Below are 23,694 nucleotides of genomic sequence, written 5' to 3'. Positions count from 1 at the left end.
GGATGTCTATGGATTTTTGATGGTCACCTTTTTGTTATTAGAGATTATATTGGCAGCTTTCAGTTACCAAAAGCGAAATTTGATTCCTATTCTTTTTGGATCACTTTTCCACTTGATAGATAGACGCTCAAATCACAGAATTTATTGGCAATAGAACTGATGTTATGAAAGTTATGGCGCAAAGGGCGATAAAGATGTCATGGGGCTGGAATCTTAGGTTTAAGATCCATTTTTAACTAGTCAATTCATTGAAATGAATTATGAAGTTGTTCGCTGAATAAGAGGCATAGTAAAATTTGAATACTAGTTTATTATTTTTTGTTATTATTTTGACCCAATTGGTCATGGAGATTTTGATTGTGACGAGCATTTAGATTCTTTCAGTCATGTGATTGGAGGTTTCTCGTATGGTTTATGGATTTATGTTAGTTTCGAAAAGTAGAATTGATAGGGTGCATTTTAGTGAGATATTTTGATAATATTGCATAATTATTTTGACTAAATATTGCACTATTTGGTGGATCCTACTCAAGTTTTGTATTTGATATTAATTGCAGGAAGTGATGAAGAAAAAGTGCTGAAAATCAACATTTCAGAAGACTTCGTGAGAGTTAGGCGGGGCCGCCTAACTCCAACCTTCAAAATCGAATTCTCGGGATTATTTGCACGTGAGAAACTTCAGAATAATAAGTGAAGTAGCTGGCTATAAATTGGGAAATCCGTGGGTCACTCCAAAGGAAAGCAAACGCTGAAGAAGTTGAATTGTAATAAAATTGCTATTTAAGTTAGGAGAAAAAGTAGGAAAAGGGTGAGATTGTAGGACCGTTTTCTATTGTGGGAGGATAAAAACGCATAGAAGAATTGTACTTTCTTTTGTCTTTGACCTTTTTTGCTTCTTAGCACAATTGGAAGGAAACGAACGAAAGAAGCCACAATTGTTGACTTGGTCTAATTCTCTTTTTTTCCCTTGTTTGACCGAATTGGAGAGATATCAGACTCTCTTTATGCTCTGCCAGAAACAAACGGAGGCAACGATTTTTCTTGTTTTTTTCTTTCTCTGTTGATCGATTTTGGGAGGACAAGAATTGACGGCTTTTCTCAATTGTGTTGCATGGAACTAACTTCCTATTTCTAGTCAAGGGACAACTGAAGATTTGATTCAATAATAACTGTGAGATCTAAATTATTTTAACTGTTTTTTTCATTTATAGGTATTTGTATGTTTTCTGCTTTTAATTGCTATAGCTATCGTGTATGATTGAATAGATGAGTAATATTTAATTATTCACGTAGGCTACTTGCTAATTGGGGGTAGTTGAATTCGTAATTATTCGATTACTTCCGTCCTGATAGCAACTGGCATAATTGGGTTTATGTCAGAAAAACATACGATCTAATTTAAACAAACCCTCGTAGAGTGTTTGTTAGTTAGGGTTGGGCTTTTCTAATTCTCAATGTAATTTAGAAATTAAATCCTACGATCATACCTAGGGTTATTTCTTAGTTAGAAAAATAGTTAACGGTCATACCTTGACTATCGAAAAAGCAAGAAAAGACTGGTTGTTTATCGCGTGTGTGACAATTATAACCAATCTATTAATAAATATTAGAATTATATTTGAATCGATGATCAGTTGCATGAACCATTTCTGAAGTGTATCTTTGGCTAGAGTTTTTCCCAATTATTTCTTTCAATTAATTATTTTTTTCGCATTTGATTTATTTAGTTAGCAATTCATTAGCATTTAATCCTAAATCCCTCCGTTTGTCTTGACTCGAAAGGAAACGAATTATTTCCCAATCCCTGAGGAGACGACCCTGCTTGCTACTGTCTACTAGTTAGTAAATTTTGTCAATTAATTAATTCTGATATATTGGATTAAGCAAACTCTTCGGAAATAGGGTGAATCAAGTAACCCATTGCACATCTAAAGTCTTTGTTCCAGTACTTAGAATTGATTATTGACTGCTTTTGGTGGTAGTTAGATTTTATTATTATTATTGCACAGGCTCGGCACCTGTCAAGAACTCGGGCCAAATTCCTTTTTTGGCACTAGCAATGGACTTTCCAAGGCTTTTAGATTAGAATATTGCTGACATCTATTGACAAGAAACGAGATTCCACAAAGCTGAGATCTATCTAATCCTATTTCGACTTTGAATTTGAAGTCTGTCTGTAAGATTATATCTTCTTTGTGACAGCCCCACCTAACCCTAGGGTATACCCAAGGGTTTGGCAGATCGTCTGCCTAACTCTCGCTAGGACTCAGTCAAATAACATAAAAATTTACAAATAGACCCTCAAAAGAAAACGAAATTATTACAGCCAAAGAGTCGAGCTTGCCAAAAATCAAACCAAATAAGTCGGCTAAACACCTATGCAGTGCTCACACCAGCAACTAACAAACTTAAAAGAAAATGAGGCCTTCCTCAATTCAACTTCTCATGTTCTCATCCCTGTAAGGAAAACAAATGGCGTGGAATGAGTTAGAAGCCCAGTGATGTTCCAAGTAATTAAGTAGGTAAAATACGAGACAAGATAGCATATTCAGACATCAAGAAACAAGTCAACTTCGATGAGATCATAATCTAGTATATAATTGAGCAAATAGTTAGATAAAACATGCAAAAGGGTGCAGTAAGGAACACATTCATGTCAAAGGATATAGGTTGCTCTCAGGAGCAAGTTTCACAGTAGCTTGATCAAGGTCCATTGACTCTCCGTCAACCACGAAAGTATAACGTCCGTAGATCCCCACTTTACACCAGTTTCCGTCCACCATCACCCCCTACCGGGCCCGAACGTCCAAGAAATACCCAAGGTTCGTTGATCTTCTCAACCAAACTCTTGCCGGTTCGATTTGACCAACTAGCCCCGGGGTTGGACTTATAGTCCCAGATATACAGTAATTCAGAATATGGCTTATAGCCACCAAGTATTCAGTAATCAAGATTGGAGTCGTTGGCAACTATCCAATGCTCCGTATTCAGAAATAAATAGTGGTTGTGATATTCGAATATACCAATTAGTTGAGGAGATAACACTCCACTCGACAAAACAGGATAAAGGTACTGAGACGGGATGAGAAGTACCTCCCACTCGAATGGAGTGTGGTACATGCGACCGCTCAGCCCTAGTGTCGATGAGATAACTCTCCAATCGACTTAATCGGGATAAAAGTACTAAGATGAGATGAGAAGTACCTCTCACTCGGATGGAGTGTAGTACATACGGCCGCTCAGCACTAGTGTCGATGAGATAACTCTCCTATCGATTTAATCGAGATAAAAGTACTGAGACAGGATGAGAGGTACTCCCACTCGGATGGAGTGTGGTACATACGGCCGCTCAGCACTTGCAAGTCAAATACAAGCACAAACACAAATACATGTCAATCAAGTTCAAGTGAGTACAATATCATTCAAGAAAGGGAGGCCAAGTGTGATAATGACACACTCGCCTAGCCAGAATCAAGTCACAAGTAATGTCCAGTAATTCATATTCTCAAGTATTCCAGTACTATCCAGTAATTCATACTCTCAAGTAATGTTCAGTAATTCATATTCTCAAGTATTCCAGTACTGTCCAGTAATTCATACTCTCAAGTAATGTCCAATAATTCATATTTTCAAGTAATGTCCAATAATTCATATTCTCAAGTATTCCAAATATTTCAAGTCAATATACAAATCAAGTTACTTGTTCATGCGTGAAGGAGATATCAAGTGTTTAGTCAAGTCGGGTCAATTGAGTATACATAAGAGCATACTCGCCTAAATAGATTCAAGTCACAATTAAGTTCAGCATATCATGTTTTAAGCAATTCAAGTATTTCAAATCCAAACAGTTGAAAATAGAATGGTTACGAAACTTGATCAAATAAGAAGAATTGGAGAAAATTAGAAATCTCTTTAGCAAATCTGGTCACATATCAATTATAACAAAACGGTCAGTACATATTTTAACAAAATATCAAAGTTTAGTCGAGCGAGGTCAAGTGCAATAAAGTACACACTTATATATGAGACTAGAAATCAAATACCTAGCATTGTCTAACAATAATGAGCATGTAACACGTAAGTCGGTAGGATAATCACTCGAGTGACCAACAAGTCAAGTGCAAGTAAAGCATTTCATCTCATATCAATATCACGAAGTGAACTACAAAGGATCGAGTATGATAAAGTACATCCTCGTCCCAAAGGTTATCAATTCAAGAGCAGTTACTTTAACCAAGTAAGCATGTTATTCAAGCAAGGAGACATTCCACGTAAATATTTTCATGTACTTGGAACACTCACCTGTCAAGCAATGTGGAGTTCAAACGTCAAGTGTTTTGGTTACGACCACCTTCGTTTCCCAATCCTAGGGCAACGAGTGAAATCATTAACAAATTAGGTTCATTTCCCACTCAATTGTAAGATCATTAAGAGACCAAGTCAGTGGTTAAAGCCATTCAATTCATCATGAAAACTTGGCCCAAAATGCAGTAAAAGTTTATGAGAAAACAAGTTTAACAAGTGCAAGAAAGTTGGTCAAAAGAAATGTTTCATTCAAGTTAAAAATGTTCTTCGCGGGTAGAACAGTCCCGCCCGCGCAGTCTTGGGAAAACGGTCATATCTCACTGTAGGAAGGTCAGAATTAGGTGCCGTCAGCAGCGTTGGAAACTAGACTCAAAGGGATTTCCAATGGTACCAAATACGCATACTGGTTCGTCTCCTATCACTACCAGTAGCTCGAACGAGTTGGCTGATTTTCCAACTCTGGATCAGCCCCAACCTCAAGCAAAACTACATTAGTTCTTGGTGCTATCTCCATTTGTTTTGGTTCAAATTCACCCAAATCTATCCTCAAATGTTCATGTACAGGGATTCAAGTCACCTAGGACCTTTGGAGTTCAAAAAGTAACACATAAACATGATTGAGAATAACTATAGCAGCCTAGCCATCAAGAAAAACCAAACCAGTCCACTATAGACCAAACCACCACTTTACTTGCTCAAATTTCATTTCAACTCACCCATGAGCTTAACCAATGTCTAGCCATGTTTATTAGGCTTGAATAGGGTACATTTGAACCACAAAAATCAAGGGAAAACCCTTTCTTCCAATACCGGTCAGCCAAGGAAAAAGAAAACAGTCCACAAGTTCACATATTTATCTAACCTTCATCCTCTCATGATTTTCACTTAAACAACATATCAAGTGTTAAACTAAAACATGTTAATACTTCATAAACAACAATGAACAAAGTTTAAACATTTCATCAAATACATGGTGTGCATACTAACTAACCCAACTACTGTGACAGCCCCACCTCCCCCTAGGGCGTACCCCAGGGTTCGGCGGACCGCTTGCCCAACTCTCGCCAGGACTCACTCACTCGTATTTCTAGAAAATAACTTACATCCATGGAAAATAAGTAACACCAGAAGTTCAAACTTAATATATACATTGATGCTCATATCCAACTACAAGGCTTAGACACACCTAAATATATTAACGTGTTTACAATCCGAGTCCAATTAACCCCAGTCGAGTGCCAGCACGAGTACCATTCAAAATTCAAAACTAGACTACTTTGTACAAGTCTCACGTCTCGTTCGTACCCCCTGCTAAGGAAAACAAATGGAACGGGGTAAGCTATATGCTTAGTGAATAATTAGGGGTAAAATGAAAACTCACATCCAAATAAACAAGTAATCAGGATATTTCACATCAACAACAGAAAAATAACATCACAATGGTAGGATACGGGTGGCTCCAAAACCAGTTCAATTCCCCGAGCTTGAACGCCTGTTGACACTCCGTCAACCAAAGTACTCATGTCCGTAGACTCCACTTAACTTTCCCCGTTCACCTTATCAACCCCCGCCGGCCAGTCAACAGCACACAGCAGCTCGAGTGAAACAAAATAACTTAGCTTTCGTCAAAGTTTTAACAAAGAATTAAATCCCAAGTTTAGCATGGAACTATTTTCGACCAAGCCCCAGCTGGCTCGAATAGTTCGTCTAACCCTTAGAACCGGGCTGGAACCAAGCCCTGAGATATCCGATCTCTCAATAGATGGTATCTCTCAACAAAGTACACAACAAAGTATTTACCCCAAACAGCACACAGCAAATGGGGTTCAATTCAAGTCATGTAATCACCCCCATCAGCACACAACAAAAGGGTGATACTCAAGTCAAGTAACCACCCCCATCAGCACACAGCAAGAGGGTGATACTCAAGTCATATAACCACCTCCATCAGCACACAGCAAGAGGGTGATACTCAACATAAGGCATGTATTCTCACATAGGAAATTAAAACAAAGGATGGATTTAGGTCGAGTGAGATAAAGTACACCCTCGCCTAAGTACTCATTTAACATATATAAAGCACTTTAACAATTTCACATCAATAAACAACCCAATTACTCACTTGATAAAGCTTGGCACAAAAAACAATACAAGTCACTGAGCTTGACCGTCACCGTAAAAAACGTCACAGTCTGTATAGATAGATTATATACACACATAAGTGAAAAGGCCATACAATAGCAGTTAATAACTTAAACAATCGAGAACGGCCGAAAACGGTCAAAAATAATAAAAAATTGATACAAAACGGGTTACACAATTTTGACCAAAATTGGAGTTGTGGTTATCGGATCAAAATGTACTAGATGGTGTCTCGAAACTTAGACAAAATGTTACAACTTTCATGAAGACACCTCAACCCAGTTTTCAGTGTATCCAAGTCAACTTTGCAAAATACAGAACTAGAACTCCAAAGGCAAATTTATATCTCTAGCGAAAATTTGGCGGCATGCCCCTTGTTTTTACCTAATTTCCAGCCATTTATGGCTTCAATATTTTTCTCAAACAGTCCCAAAGTCACACACAAAATAATCTCATTTCAATAGCCATTCCATAGACTCAAACTCATACAAGTACAAAATTAAATTAGGTACATGTCCGGAAATGAAATGGAAGGCATAAATCAAAAGACAGATTTGCCGTTACTTAGCGTAACGAGTACAAGCAAAGCTACACTTATCAGATTGGGATGCAATTTTTACCGTTTCGATGCTAAGACAAAGGCCTACAACTTTGATGGAGATCACTCAGTCCAGTTTATAGTGTATCTAAGTCAAAATCTCAAATTACAGAACCAGAATCTCACATTCGGGCTAGTCAACCGTACTATGCATAAATGACAATAACTCAGGCTACCGAAGTCCAATTGAGGCGATTCTAGGGGAGTTGGAAATCTAAGACATAGCACTACAACTTTCATGTTTTGGCCAAACACTAATTCCGTACGCATCAGGGTGAACAGACACTGTCAGATTGGTGAAATGTCAAAATTGTCCCTAAAGTTCTTCCTATGGCAGTCAGGGGTATGTTTGTCTTTTCACATGGTACAGTACTTAGATTGAGCTGAAATTTTACAGAAAACTATAAAATATCATTATCTACAACTTTTATGTTTTATACTAAGCCTAATTCGGCCTCCATCATGGTCGAACAGGACCGGACAGAACCAAGTAGTGAAGAGCTCTAATTCTGGAATTCAATGAATTTAAGGTGCAAACTTCATATTTCTAGCTTGAACCACTACCTCAACCTCCTATCCAAGATTATATACACCATATACCACCTAAACAACAACAAATACAGTTAACCAACTCAACCCTAACTCAAGAACATGCACCATATCCATCCAAACCACTAAAATAACTATCATTTGACACAAATATGCATTGTTATCCAACCTTAACCAAATTTAAGTAAGAGATAAGGAGAAGACAGCCATGTACCTGTCAAAAACTCCTTTGTAGGTGTGAAACCAAACACTTTATTTCCAAACTTTTACCACACACAACTACCTAAGCACTCAAATGAAGGTTTAATCGGTTTGGATTCATTGATTTTGCTCAAATGAAGGTGATTCAAGGTGAAACTTGGTGGTTGCTCACTTGGTTTCTTTCTCTCCTTTTCTCCTCTCTAAGTCATGGTTCTAATGTGTAGAAATGGAGGCTAAAATGAAGCTTCAAGAAGGTTAAGAAGATATTAATAAGCTTGGGTCAAAGTTAAGTGGATTACCGCCAAGTGTCACCGTAGGATTCAATCTTAATTTTTTTTCTTTTCTTTAGTCAACAAAGGTGGCTGGATTAAGGGGTAATTTAGGGCTAATTAGTCAAGTAAAAATAAGGGAATTAAGGTAATAAAGTGGTGGTCAAGTGGTGTAATCTATCGGTAGAGAACGGTACACGTCGGTTCAACCCGATTTTTCTTAAATCGCGTATACTAGGGTTTTAACTTATAGTTCACTAACTTATTATTATCACCTCTAATCCCACACTTAATATCATCTAAAACTCACTTTTAATCACTAAATTTGATCCATACTTCGTACCGGATAGTCGCACTACGGATAGGCGTAAAACCCTAATTCACGCTAACTTAAAAACGAAAAGTGAAACTCTACTTTCTAGGTTTATTTGCACTTATTGTGGGGGTGATTGAGTAGTAAAGCTATTAGAAAGGAATAAACACCAAATAAAAAGGACATTTAAGAAAAATGTGAGGGATTTTACAATTCCCTTGATTCCAGTTAGGGTTTCGGGTAAAATATGAGAAATTTGAGAAAACGGTCAGTTACAAATGAAACTAGGGTTTTGATTAGACTTTAAGGGTTTCTAGTCTTTTAAAACAAAACAAGGTTTTAAATCAAACCCAAAGAAATAACTTTAGTATCTTCTTTGAAACAAAATAATGTTTTAAAATAAAAATAAACTAAAGAAACTGTAATATCCTGTTTGAGACTAAACAAAAGATGATCTTAAAAGTTGGGGTATCACAACTACTACTTGTTTAATTCAAGAAGATTAATCACAAATCTTTGCAAATAACTTGTAGCTTGCTATTAAAACTTATAGTACATGATATAACACCATAAAACCAAGATTTAAAGATTATTTACCTCTCTTGTAAGAAGCTTGAACCACCAAAATAATCCACCAAAATGAAAGCTTCAAGCTTGAAACAAACTCTAGGGTTGGAGGAGATTCACTCTACTAACTCAAACTCTTTTTCTTTTGGTTTTAGCTCTTGATCAAACTAGGGTTAGAAAGCAAGAAAAATGGAGTTTTCTCTCTTCCTTGAGAAGTTTCAAGAATTCAGCCAACCTAAGAAATAATAGAGCCAAGAATGGTTTAAATTTCCTCTAACCTTTGGTCAAACAAGATGCATGGCTAGCGTTTGGCCACTTGGCTCAATTCTTATTCATTTCTTCCTTAATCTTTGACTAATAGTGTTTCAACCATTCCAAATATTTCAATACCTATTTAACACCTCTAACCTATCATATAAAGTCCCAACCACAATAAAATAATATTTGGTAAAAATGTAAGTGGTGAAATAAACTAAAACTAACTCAAAGAAATGTTTTAATTCAAGTAGAGGAAATGAAATGCAATACAAGGGAATTGTTGTAACACATGTAAAATATAATGAAAGGGCATATAAAAAGTGGTTTAAATCTTAGGGCAAGGCATGTGGTTTAGGGAAATTGCGTTTTAAAGTGAGGGTTCTCACATTCTTGCCAAATTATATACTATTCACTAATTGATATGTTTTAGAAGGCTTCTGATATCATTTTCCAAGGTTTTTAGATTATTTATTTTTTTGATAAGTATGATTAATGTTATCTAATGCTTATCTATCAGTTTAGTTCAAATGTTCAAATCACACTACAACAAAAATGGCTTTTCCTGACATGCCTATAAGGATACTTGTTGGTTTGTGTCATTATAGCACTTCAATTATGACATTTGTTATCAACTCAATAATATACACTCTAATTTTTTTTTAATTTTATCTGATATGAGAATGATAATGTGCCTTTGGACTACCTATCATGACACTTGAGAAAATGTGAGATAAACCAAAAAAAAAAAAAAAAGAAGAGGCACAAAACAACATCATATATAGTGAATTGGCGGAAGATTCATTTGTTGTGAAATATTCAAAACTTTCAATTTGCCGGCCAAAACACTTAGTCAAATTTTGCTTCTTCTGATCTCTCTCACAAAAAACACACTCTCTCCGCAAACTAACTCTCGGCAAATTATCTCTCAGCCAAGTAGGGGCGTTAAGATCGGAGCTTTTTGTAGATGGCGCAAGGCGATTGCAGATGGGTAAAGAAACCTGGAAAATAATAGACCACCGAGGTACTAAAGGAGACTTTCTTCCACTTTCTTTCCTTTCACTCTTTCTGGCTCCTGTGACCAGTTACAGTAACGAACAATCAGCCACTGTGAAAGAGTTCCAGACTCTCCTTTCTAAGAGTATCCTGCCTTTCCTAGCATGGGGAGCGATTACAACCAGGACGAGAAAGCCACAGCCGAATCCTTGATTTGTGAGTACCAATACCCATCCTCTAGCCTAGTCTGTTTGAGATTGAAATGGATATAGTAATTGTTTATAATTGAGTGTACTTGTTGTTTAGCTTTATTCCTCTCGGTTGTCTACTTGGTTCATGTGACTATTTTGTTATGAATTTGTTGTTTATAACCTGTTCGATATAATGTCTAGACAACCGAGAAACTGGTGAATCTTAGAAAAGTGATTACAAACAAATCTCATGTGACCAGATACTTCGTGTGAAAGAGTCTTAAAAGGATACATGTTGACAATCCAGTGAAAGAGAGAAACCTAGTTTATTCAATTTGAATTAATCATAGTTTACATAGTTCTGAGGGGTGAAACTTTTTAGTTATTTGCATGTTATTACAAGCTCGACAATTACATCTGCCAAGAAAAATAAAAACTATGACTCCATTGAATTGTGATTAATGGTGGCTTGGTTTGCTAAAGTAGGAAAAGTATGCCTGAGTTGGACTGGGACAAGGCCGAGACTGATAATGGGAAAGGCAGAGCTGATGAGGCTGATATTGAATGACAAAGATGGTCACTTCCAAAAGCCTCCACAGAACCCTCTTGTGGACCTTTTAACGCTGGGAGTCTCTGTGACGACCCCACCTCCCCCTAAGGCGAACCAGAGGGTTCGGCGGGCCGCCTGCCCGGCTCTCGCCGGGACTCAGTCGTTCACTAAAGTCCTCAAATGAATTACAAGAATAAACCTCAAATATACATCACATGGTCCACAAATATACATCCAAGTCTCCAATAATTACATGTCACAAATGCAGCGGAAACTAATTCCCAACTATACATCAAATGATTCCAAATCCAAAACTGTACAAGATATAGGCCATCCATTCACGTGCATAAGCACAACAAGTCCTGCCTTCGCCTTGAGCCCTGTGGAGGGGAATAAAATATTTTTGGGGTGAGATAGAAGCTCAGCGAGTAACCATTAAAATCAGTAATCAAATCGGTTTCACAATATTTCTTTTCAATGATGTCATAAATCAATGATGTCATAAATCAAATGATAAGTCCAGAAACGATTACAACATTTACAAAACATTAAATATGGAGTATCAATAATTCAAGAAACATGTACAATGGAAAGCGATAGTAACATTCATGAAAAGGATACGTTCATTTTTTTTATAAATAATCCCTCGTTCATCTTTTTATTCGTTCATCTTTTTTTTTTCCGGACGTTGGCCGGTCTCCACCCATCCGGACGTAGCCGGACTACAAGGTAATACTCGAGTATACCAAATTCACCCAGAGTCACCATATCGCCCGACCGAGTCCGCTTCTGGCTCGAGTCGATCGGTAACGAAGGGCAGGGCCCAATTCAGCCAAACGACTTACATTCATGCGCAACTAGCATTTAATCATTAATCATTGAAAATTCATATTTATTTAGGTCGAGTGCGATAAAGTACACACTCGCCTAGAAAACTCGTTTTAACAATCATCAAAAGCACTTAACACATTATAAATCAATAATAACAAGCCAATAAGTCATGAAATACAGCAAACAAGGAACACTCATATGCAAGAAAACAGTTCAAAAGTAACTTTGGAAACAGTTTAAAGGTAAATAATGCAGGAAAGCGGTTCAAAAGTAACTTTGGAAACAGTTCAAAAGTAAATAATGCAGGAAACGGTTCATAAATAACTTCAGAAATAGTTTAGGGTCACTCACCTCCATGGCTCAGAAACCATCCATCATATATCATTGCCTTGCTCAAATCCAAGTTTTAGATCACAAACTCAATGCAAACAAGTCCTTTAAAAGTTCGGACAGCACTTCCCCTAAATTTGCTTACTTTTCCAGCCATCATGGCTTCATGATTTCCTCATTCCAACCCAAAGGTACACACACAACAACAAGTTCATCCAATAGCCATTCAGCAAACTCCAAGTAGTACTAGTACAAGTCAAACTAGGGAAAAGTTTGGAAATGAAAGTTAAGCTCAAAACCAGAAAAATAGCTTTTGACATCCTTTTGCGGTAATGGCACCAAAGCCACTACGATTGTCGGATGAAGGTACAAGACCCACTGTTTCGAAGCTAAGAGATAGGGTTACAATATTACAGAAGGTCACTCAACCCAGTTTCGAGTGTAACCAGGTCAAAAATGCAAGAAACTACACCAGAATCACAAAAACAGATTCACCAAAACGCATTCTAGCGGAAACATCATAACTCAGGCTCTCCAAGTCCAAATCCAGAAATTCCAAAACCAGATGAAAGCTAAGAAACAGGGCTAAATTTCATCAGAAGGCCTCAACATCCAATTCAGAAGCAATTCCAGCCAAAACAACCAATTATAGTCGCAAATCCCAATTTCGGGTAAACCAGAACAACAATAGTAATTTCGACTTTTCTCACTCTACGCTACTCCGATTGACCTGAAATTTTCTAGGCACCTCTAAAATGTCGTTCCCTACAACTTTCATGTTTTAAGCAAAGGCAATTCGGCCTCTATCTAGGACCTAAAAATTCGGACAGAATGTTCATCACAAAACCCTCACTTTTCAATTTTTGGTCCAAAACAGAAATTGGTTGCAATTAATCACTTTTTCCACCTCCTAAAGTCATTAAACATCATTTACAATCATCATACATGACCCCATAATCATATCCATATGAAAACAGAAAAATCCCCAATAATTATAAAACTTCACCAATTCAACCAAAATCAAGATATAATCCATAATATTGCATCTCATACCACCACCAATCATGATTTAAGCATCAATTAAGGGAGGAAAGGGATCCTTCACCACTCACCTTGGTAACCAAAGAGATGGAGCAACCTTGCACTTAAATCTTCGAAATTACTCCAATAAACACCTCACAAATACTCACTTAATGTTTTCTATGGAGCAAAAACAAGATTCAATGGTTGATTTGGTAGATTGGAGTAAGATTGAAGCTAGAAAGTGGAGTAGAAAATGAAGTTTTTTCTCTCTTATTTTGCTCCTCTTAACAGCCGGCCATGACAAGAAAAATGGGAGAAAAATTGGGTCCAAATTGGTTTCAGTAAAGTTAGAAAAGTCTTGGTCAAATTCAACATCCAATGGGTTTGTGACACTTGGCACCTTTTTGTTCAAAACTTATCCTTTTGTCTCTCCAATACAAATATCTTAACACATTGTAAAATAATATCACTTAATACAAAATTCCAACAAGTTGTCAAAAATATAATGCATTTACCGCACTTGCGGGTCCCACGTCCAAAATACGCTTTTAATTTCTCAAAAACTAACCTATACTAGAAAAATCATTTTAAAACTATCTTTGCTCATAAACTTTATTTGGGAAATTTTTCTAATCAAGAAAATGTAGAAAAGGCGGGCAATTAAATAAAATAAACCTTAGAAAATTAGAAAATTTTCGGGTTCTCAAACTCATTTTTCGGGGCGTCACAGTCTCAACCTTGGAAGGTGAGAAATGGGCCAAGCGTAGAAGGTTAATTACTCCTGCATTCCACTATGAGAAGCTGCTGGTAATCCCTGCTTTCTTCTAGATTACTGTGGAATTTTTCTGATTTTTTCTGTCCCACTGCAGTGTAAGTAATGCTTCGTGGAATGCTTCATATCTTATTCTGGTAGGCTTTTGGCTATTAGTTGGTGTCTTATAGACTAATGGTCGGAAAAGCAGGGTAGACAATTCTTTTTTAGTACATTTGACCAAAAAGAATGTGAAACATAACTGAACATTCTTTAATTAAATGCATTGCAATAAAAAGAACTTTTCTGAGGTCAACAAGTTATGCTAAGGAAGAGCATAAGTGCATTATCTTGATCAAGTTGCATGCCTAAACTGTTAATATAAGTGAGCTTCATCCCTATGTACTTATGACTTAAAGAAAGCAGGGAATGGTGCCAGAGTTTTTAGCAAGTTGCTGCAACCTGATTGATCGATGGAAGATGTTGGTTGCATCCGATGGATGGAGTGAAATTGATATCAATCCTGAACTGCAGAGCCTTTCTACTGATGTGATTTCTAGAGCAGCCTTTGGAAGCAGCTATAAAGAAGGAAAGAAGATATTTGAGCTTCAAAAAGACCACCGAGTGTTGGATACATGTTGACAAGCCAGTGAAAGAGAGAAGCCATGTTTATTCAGAAAATTTTTTTAAAAAAACAAATGATTCAATCATTCCTTTCTTGTTCGGTTGTTTTTATTGTTTTGTAGTAAATTCCTTTCAAGTTTCTGTTTCTATTCCTAATAACTGCCAATAATCTTCTGGTGACTAGTTGGAACTTCTGTCCTTCTTGATCGTTGAGTTGTGCCTTGTCGGGTATGAAATGCTTAGGTTCCCTCGTCTCTCTTAGTAGCTGCAGCAATCTTTACTGCATAATGCTCTGTCAATGGATTTAAGAAGTGGATTAAGACATGCGAGAGGCACACAAACTACACTGAATATCAGCTTTGGTAAGTGGTTCCTTATGCTTTTCACACATTAATGAATTTTATTGCTAGCTATGATGATCTAATAATCCCAACAAACTTTGTGCATAGGTGGAACCAGCTGAAGATTGATGGGGTATTCGTGGTTATGACTGACGGCTCTCATTTCATTGGAAAGTTTGGAAGCTACTGCAAGTTCTTTCTACTTGTTAGTGAAGAGAGTCTTTTAGTTTGTGCACATGAGGATCTTTTAGTTTGTGCACAAGAGAATCTTTCAAATTTGTACTTGTTAGGGATTTGCTATGTTAGTACTTGTTACTGACTTTTAGTTCAATAAATTATATTTGAGCATTGACTTTTGTTTTTAGATTACTATATGCGTTCTGTTTTTTGGGATAATTTTACAAGTCCTTTGGGTTTCTGATTGACAGAATGTATAGCAGAGAGCACTACCTACAGGTTACTTCTATATAAAAAAAAACTCCTGACAATTAAAAGTGTCAGCATAGAATTCGATATTCTAATGTTATACTATAGCTATCCTGACACGTTTGAATGCTACGAGCCTATCCCCACATTGGAAGGGACAACACTTGTCCGAAGTGTCAGGTTAAATTATCTATACTGACACTTTTAAATGCCGTTAAAGGTCATTTTTGTTGTAGTGTCAAGAGGAAAAAGTTTGCTTAAACCAACTTAGCAAAAAGCCTATCTAAGTAAAATTCTTTACTTTAATGTTTCTATAGCTAGTAAAAAATTGTAGTTAAACTAACTTATCAATAAGCCTCTCTAATCTATCTATTTATTAGAATGCTATAGAAGCTTTCTAATACTCTGACAGTTTGATATGTGCTTTCTAACAGAATGCTCAAAAAAATTTAAAGCTTGTCATTTAAATTCTCCAATACCAAACATGTTACGTTCTCTAACACTAATATCTCCAATTTTCATATTAGTTATCACTTAATTTTACATTTTTCAAATACTACTACCAAATCCAATCTACTCTCAAATTCAACAAAATAGTTAAATTTATCCAAATTTTGTTACTTTAAATACTACGTACATTAATCTTAAAATAATTGGTTGAACTCTTTCTTATGCCTTAATTTCTTCATCTAATTAATTTGTTATTCTTTTTTCACTTACTATCCATAACTCAAGGACACCTATGGCAAGTTTCATTATATTAACATTTATGTGGAAGGGAGACCAAGCCAAGTGCCCTCCCTTTACTCTTCTTTTATATTTAATAAAGGTTCTCCTAAAGTATCCTAATAAGATTTTTCGCTCTCCTAGTGTTTACTAGTAGGAGTTTCTTGTTTTTTAGGGTTTCATTGAGGGTTTTGTTCTTCTAGAGTATGCTAATGCGAGTTTTTCCTTTAATTTTTTAGCCATTTATTTATTAGATCTAAAAGTTTTTTTTTTCAAATTTGTATGTCAGGTCTGGGATTTCTCAAGTCCTTTTATCAAATTTTCACTATCAAATTCGAGCTTGAACTAGTTGGATTACAGATCTGATGGTGTTGACATGATAGATATTTATTGGGCTGCTCATCATTTATTTGAATTATAAATTTATTAGAGTTTCATAGTGTCATTTTTATTATTTCTAAAATTTGTTAGATCTAGAGATTTTTCATATGTATTGTATTTGTGACATGTTTAATATGTTGTTTGCTACTTGCCCTTAGGGCAAATTTCATGGAATGAAATTATATCTTTTATCAATAAAATTATGCATAAATTTAATTTTTTTTGTTATAGGCTTTTTCTTTTTTTTTGTTTAGTTCATGTACAATATTTAACAATTATATGTTTCAATATATCTTTATTCATATATTGAAAATGACTAAAAATATTCAATTAAAAAAACTTCGACTATCTTTTTTTTAATCTTTGTCTTTTAGGGGATAATTGGGTATTTGGTTCGAAAGCTTTTTGGTATTAAGATAAAGTAATTTTACCACTATGTTTAGGCAGGCCTATATATACATTGCTTTCTTTTATATTTTTACGTTAAAAAAATTTTCCTATTCCTTTTATTTCTTTCAAAGTTTATACATATTTCAAAGAAACCATAACATCTTAAAATAATGGTTGAATCATAAGTGTTTCAAGTATGAATGTTGAGAGGAAGCCAATCAAGAGTATCATATACTCAAAGTTTAAAACGTGATTTACTCTTTTAGCAAATTTGTAAGTTTTTTTTTGTGTTATAATAGTGAGCAGCTTTAGCTTTGGTAAAAAAAGATGGAAGAATGATATTCTTTCTAGGGATTTAATCCATGAAACAATAAAATATTATGCAATAGATATTGAAGTTAAACATGATTTACTATCAAATTATAGCGCGACCAAGTTCATTTGATCATATTTACAAACATAGTAATGTAGTAGAAGGATTTGAAATTAGGTAGATTGTCAGATTGTTACAATAAATTAATTTAATTTAGTATCTTATGTATTCATTTTATTCTTAACTTCCTATTTTCTAGAGAATTAAAAAATTATCTAAAATAATTTACGTTTAGTAGCTTCATATAAAGTTTCAATAAATTAAAATAGATTTTGAAATCTATCTCAATTTCAACAAATTAAATCAAGTGTGTCCATATGTTTAAACACAGGAAATGAAACAATTATTCACATTTTTAAATATTTTGCATGGTTTGATTTATATGAGCTACCGACTAGCAACAAATAGCTGGAATAGATAGAAAATCCCTAATCATAATCTATGGGATTGTGATTATAATCGTTATAGGGTTTTATAGACTTCTCTCCTTCTATGCTATTGGTTTTGGATAAGGATGGGGATGGTTGGTAGACTTCCAATAATTTGGATGACTAAAAAGTTGTTCCCTATAGCTTAGTTTATGAAAAGATTCTGATATTGTAATATTGTCGAGAGGAGGTAAAATAAAGTAAACCCTTTGAGAATGAAGAGTCTTGTTAATTCTGAATTTCTGCTTTTGAATTATTATGCAGCTTATCTACCTTTTCTCGAGGAGATCGATTGTTAAAATGGGATAGGAAATTATAGTAATTTTTCTTACCCTTTTGTCAAATTTTTTTTTGTTTGCCTGTTGTTAAAGCTTTAGTAAAAGATCCATATTGCGTGATGCCTACTAGTAAAGACGATTTGGGAACCTATTTCATGAACCATTCTTACGTAGAATTGTATATCCTTTAGCTGCCAACAGCCATCCAAAGATATCTGTGCCAAATTATCCAAATGACTCATGCTAGACCGTGAGAATTTTAATTTCATTACCCCGGAAGCATTGACAGAAAGTTGTTTGAAATTTCTACCAACGGCCTAGCAAATATTTATGCCCAAATTGCTACAATTAATTTGAGCATTAACACGCTGACAAGAGACATGGGGGTTTATCATGAGCTACCTTATTATCTAGCTCGAAACTTCCCTTTGGAATTTGATGTTATGTGTGTGAATCACAATATGGGTTTTGGGGTCTCATGCATTCAAAACATCCTTGGGAGGATTGATTAATTGGTTGTCATTATTGTTGCTAGGTTTTCCATGATATTATTGATAATGTATGTAGACACCAAATTTTTAGTGTAGTTTTATTTACTATTATTTTTATTTTTTATGTTAGTTTTTATTTACTTTTAGTTTTTTATTTTTATTTTTATTTTTTAAGTCATTTTAGCATAGAATTTATCGAAAAAAAAGAAAATTATTCACAAAAATATGCTTTAGTTATTTTAGATTCAAGTTCGTTGTTATTTAATTAAAAAAAAAGAAAAGAAAAAGGAAAATCATCACTAAAAAAAAAAAGAGCTCATGTACCTGAGAAGCATAAAATCAAAACTCCTCTACATTTTCATCTGCAAAAAACGCAGATACAAAATTTGGGAGCTCCATTTTTTCTCATCCGTTCGATCATTCAAACAGCAAGCCACTTGGTTTGATCTAAGGCTCAAAAGATCCCCAAGAAACTGATCTTTCATCAACACCATTAATGTGAGGGTTTAAGGATTTGAGTGGGCATATAAAAGGAGAGCCGCAGCCAAGAAAGGAAGGAGGAGGGTTTGGAGTGAGCTAAGAGTGAGGTTGACGGCCAGGGAGAGTCTAATAGAGAGGAGGACGGCGAGGTTTTGAGGAAAAGAGAGCTGGGTGAGATAGAAAGAGCGGAGGCTGAGAAAGAAAGAAAAAAAGGGGGCTGAGAGGTAGAAAAACATCGATAGTTTGTGGGCAAGGAAGGAGAGCGCTGCAACTAAGGGGATTCGGAAAAGGAGGCTGGAGACGGAAAATCAACGGAAGGAAAAGAGCAACCTAGAAGAGCTTTTTCCCAAAGTAAGAACTTTTTCTGGGGAGCATCTTCACGGTGCATCAGATTCGGGTTGAAGTTAACTATTGTTCTCTCGATTCATGTTTCGTTTGTATCCACATGATTCTTCATTACTATCTTGGACATCTGTATAGAGTGATGACTATCTTGGAGATCTATATGCTTACTTTCTGTTCCTGAGTGCATTGGAGATTGCTGTTGTTTAGTATTCGAAAGTGTTCTCGGATGAAAATTACACCTGGGTTGAGCGGGTTAGGTTTATTTTTCTTACGGAAATGGATTCATTGCAAAAAAAAGAGATGAAAAGTTAGAAACTTTCACGGCTAAGCTCACTTTTTGTGTAGTTTGTTCTGTTTTTTTGGGTCCTCTGCTGGTTCCTTGTTTCATTTGGTACGGTTGCATTCGTTCTGTCTTGCTGATTTTCTTTTGCTTTCATTTGTTCATCCAGCAATCTGTTGAAGCCTTTTGGGTGCGACCTTTGAACCTAAAAATGATTTTGTCAAACCCAAAGTAGTTTTGTTTTGTTGCAACAATTCTGCTCATAGCAGAATGCCCAAGTTAAGGCTGACCCTGATTCCAAATAACAGAAACCTGGTTCCTTGTCTATTATTTTTCTGTTATCTAATGGTGCATGATCCGATCTGATTAGTTAGTGTTCGTGTGGGTCCTTGGTATATGTTTCATTATCTGAATTTGAAATGCTAGGGTTTGAGTCAAAAGATGGCTAAATGAAGCTGTCGTCCTCACGGTCGCGGTCGCGGTCGCGGCCCGGAACGTTCCACATCGGTTTCGGCATATCGGTCACGGTCTCGGTGAGACGCAAATTTTAAAGCATTTAATATTCTAAAAACTGTTAATAATATAAAAAAAGTATGCTAAACAAAAATAATAAAAAATAACAAAAGAAAATTTGTAAAATGTACTATTTTTATACATATGACACACGATAAGTACTTTTAATTATTTAAAACAATGGCATCACAAATAAAATCAAAATAACATAGACTACAATTTTAAAACTAATAATTGCAAAAGTAATATCAACCATTAACAATACAAACTAAAGATTTATTTATAGCATAAAGTTGGAATATTTTGATCAATCTCCTGCCAAAAATAAAAAGAAATCATATTAGATAAAAGGTAAATATGTAAAAAGATATACTAGTACTTTATATTTTCGTACCTGTTAATACCAAGTAGAATGACGATGTGGTTCAAAATCATCCTGATTGGTCGATGAATGGTAAAACAGATGTGGAAGCGGCATAAGACCTTGAGTAGGTAGTGTAAACGAGTTATCTGGTGTATTTACTGGATGTGAGGATTGACTAGATGTTCCATAATCATTGGACGGAAGAACTTCTGGATTAGAGATGATTTGTTGATGGTAGTATCCAAACTCTCGATAGTTAACACTATCGTTGGTACCATATGATGCAGTAGAATCATGACCATAAAATCCAATGTTATTGGAATCAAAAGAAGAACCATCATGAGACTTATCTATTTCTTTTTCATAGTATCCACTACCATGAATGCTAGTAGACCTTTCAACCTGTCCAGGTCTGTCAAATGGCCGATATCCACTGTAATAGTCAGGAGTGATTCCATATGATTGGTCATAACCATATCCCAATTGACTAGTACTACGGTTTTGATTAGATTCATGCTCATAAGTTGAGTATATACCCAAATTTTGCATCTGATCATTGACTCCTCTATATCTTTGTGACCCTAAATGGTGAGAGAAAGTATCCTCACTTGAAAATTGAGTTAAATCATTGAGGAATTGACGTTGTGCTTCTATACCAGGACGATAGCCATGATCAGTATCTTGAGTGGCGTAATAATTATCTTGTCCTTGAGCCCATGACATACCTCCTGCTTGTTGGCTATCTCGATTGTAACCACTATGCCTAGAAGAATTGTTCCCTCCATCTCCATTGTCACCATTGTCATCATCATCATTACTGCTGTCACTTTTATTTGAAGATGACGGAACAGTCTGCTTACTGGTTTGTTTAGTCTTACTTTTTTGTTTCCTACTTGAGGATGCAGCAAGACCTTTCTTATTTCTTTTGGTAATATATTGGGACAATGTATCACCAAAACCATCATTGTCATGTTCTTGATATTCACTACTTTCTGATTCAGTTTGATGAATGCCCTTATCCAACCAATCAAGATTATCTTCAGGCAATGTGGGTTGTTCATTTTCTCTTATCCAATCATCCAATATATCATCTTGGTGAAAAATGTGATTCAAGTCAATTGGGTTGTAGAAATCATCAGTATCTCTTTGATGCATCAAAATTTTCACCTTCAATCGCATATTGTAATGCACAAAAACTAATTTATGCAATTTTTTAACTGCCAAACGGTTGCGTAGTTTTGTATGAATTAATGACCATGTACTCCAATTTCGCTCACAACCAGAGGATGTGCAGGTTTGACTCAATATTTTCACTGCAATATTCCTTAAATTTGGCGCATCTTCACCGTAGTTAAGCCACCATTCAGCTAAACAAACAAAGTAATAATAACATTCATTTATTATTATTATTTTAATATTATAAAAATATTAACTTCATTTATATGATTTGGATGTTTATGTAAGTATGAATTAAGTTGAAACCTGGTAAAGATTTTGGTAATGCTCTTGCTGCAATAGCACTTCCAAAGCCTCCCTTTTTGTCTGCAAAAATTTTGATCTACAAAAATAATGTATACACAAGTGTTAAAATTTTAAAATTTGTTGATTAATATAAATAAATAAAATAATCAAAAGAATACCTCATTTATTGAATCAACTTGTGCATCTAAATTTGGCTCCAACTTTGCAATGACGTTCTTTAACCCTTTTCGAACTTCATCCAGATTAAACTCACAAGTTCCAGAATATTGAAGGATCGGGTTCAAAAAATATGCTAAATACAATAAAATAACAAAATTAGAAAATAAATAAATAAATATTACATATTTAAATTGGATGTAATATTTTAAATTACCTGCCGTATGTAAATCCCGATGAAGTTGATTGTACCATCTATTATCAATCACTTCCCAAATTGTTTTCCAAGATTTCACCGACTTTTGAATAGCCATTTTTGCTCTATCCATTGCCTCATAAATAATTGGCAATGTTGGCTTCTTATCTTGATCAATAGTTTTTAAAACTTTGACCAGAGGCTCCATTATTGCACACACATTTCTAACTTTTTTTCCAAAACTTCTCTGACAATATCAACTCAGCTACTTTAATAGTTTCTGCTTTTCTCTTGGTAGTGTTATTAAACTCTACCCATTCATCTGAGGTGCACATTCTTTTCAGTTCTGTACAATGCCGAAGAAGACTTTCCATAGAAATGAATTCAGTTGCAAATCTAGTGATACCTGGACGTAGCAGTTCCCTTTTTTTTGTATATGTCTTCATCAGATTCACTACTTTGTCACTGTTATATATGAAACTTGTTATCTTCTTCCCCTGAGCAATAGTTTCTTTTACATTATCCATTTTGCCAATATCCTCCAACATCAAATCCATACAATGCGCAGCGCAAGGTGACCAGAAAAGATTTTTTCTTTTTTTCATCAACAGTTGTCCAGCAGCTTTCATACTAGATTCACTATCTGTCACAACTGGCACAACATTTTTTTCCCCCACAACCTCTACTACCTCATCCATTAACTTGAAAATATATTCAGCAGTTTTCTTAATATTGGTACAATCAACTGAACTATGGTATATCATGTGCCTATCACAGTATACCATAAAATTTATTATTGGATGTTTTGTACGAGTGCTCCACCCATCACACATAAGTGTACAACCAAAAGTTGAAAATTTATCATAAATATCTCCAAGATATTTCTCAAGCTCTTCAAATTCTTCATCTAAATATTCATTTCCAATTTGATAAGCTGAAGGGCCTTTAATACCAGAACCAGCTTTGGCAATTTCATCAATCATCGATTGATAATAAGGATTGTCAGCTGCATGAAATGGTATAGCATTGAAATGAAAAAACTTTGAAACTGCCTTACCAACTCTTTTTATATTTTCCTTCGCAAACATTGATTTGACTGATTTTTGTTTCGAAGGAAACATATGTGAGTCAATTCCTCTACTTGTCATTTCATCTGCTTGTCTGACACTGAAATTACGTGACAATCCTCTTTTATTTTCAGAAGTCGTTGGGTTTGAAGTGCCAACACCCATATTCCCTAAAATTCACAATATTTAACAAATAAAAAATGAATGACTAAATTGCAACTTTATGTAATTATATTTAATAAAATAGTATCAAATTTGTTATAATATTTTAGTTTACAAATCATACCTGACATAAACATAGAAGGTCGACTCCCAGATACCGAATGCCTTCGTTGTTCGTCTAAAAATTGCAAGTATTGGCTCTCTCTAATTGCTTGCTTCATTTGTTTCCAATGCCATCCGACTTTCTTCATCAATTTCAAAAAAGACTTCGTCCTCCTCGTCGCCAACCATGTTGAAATTACCATGCATACTTTCTTGTT

At 35.2% G+C, this 23,694-nt stretch overlaps 1 protein-coding gene across 1 annotated transcript; it reads right to left on the bottom strand.

Moving 5' to 3' along the window:
- Window positions 1–22,369: 22,369 nt before the first annotated feature.
- Window positions 22,370–23,377, bottom strand: LOC140014174 (uncharacterized). Its single transcript, XM_072064588.1, has one exon. It carries the CDS (start codon window positions 23,375–23,377, stop codon window positions 22,370–22,372), a length of 1,008 nt encoding a protein of 335 aa, XP_071920689.1.
- Window positions 23,378–23,694: the final 317 nt, after the last annotated feature.

This window comes from Coffea arabica, chromosome 9c, assembly GCF_036785885.1.
Source record: "Coffea arabica cultivar ET-39 chromosome 9c, Coffea Arabica ET-39 HiFi, whole genome shotgun sequence".
Taxonomy (NCBI): Eukaryota; Viridiplantae; Streptophyta; class Magnoliopsida; order Gentianales; family Rubiaceae; genus Coffea; species Coffea arabica.
The sequence above is the reverse complement of the archived record's forward strand: the minus strand, read 5'-3'. Positions and strand labels throughout refer to the sequence as shown.

Coding starts and splice junctions, on each gene's coding strand:
- LOC140014174 (XM_072064588.1), bottom strand. CDS start 23,377: ATGGGTGTTGGCACTTCAAACCCAACGACTTCTGAAAATAAAAGAGGA.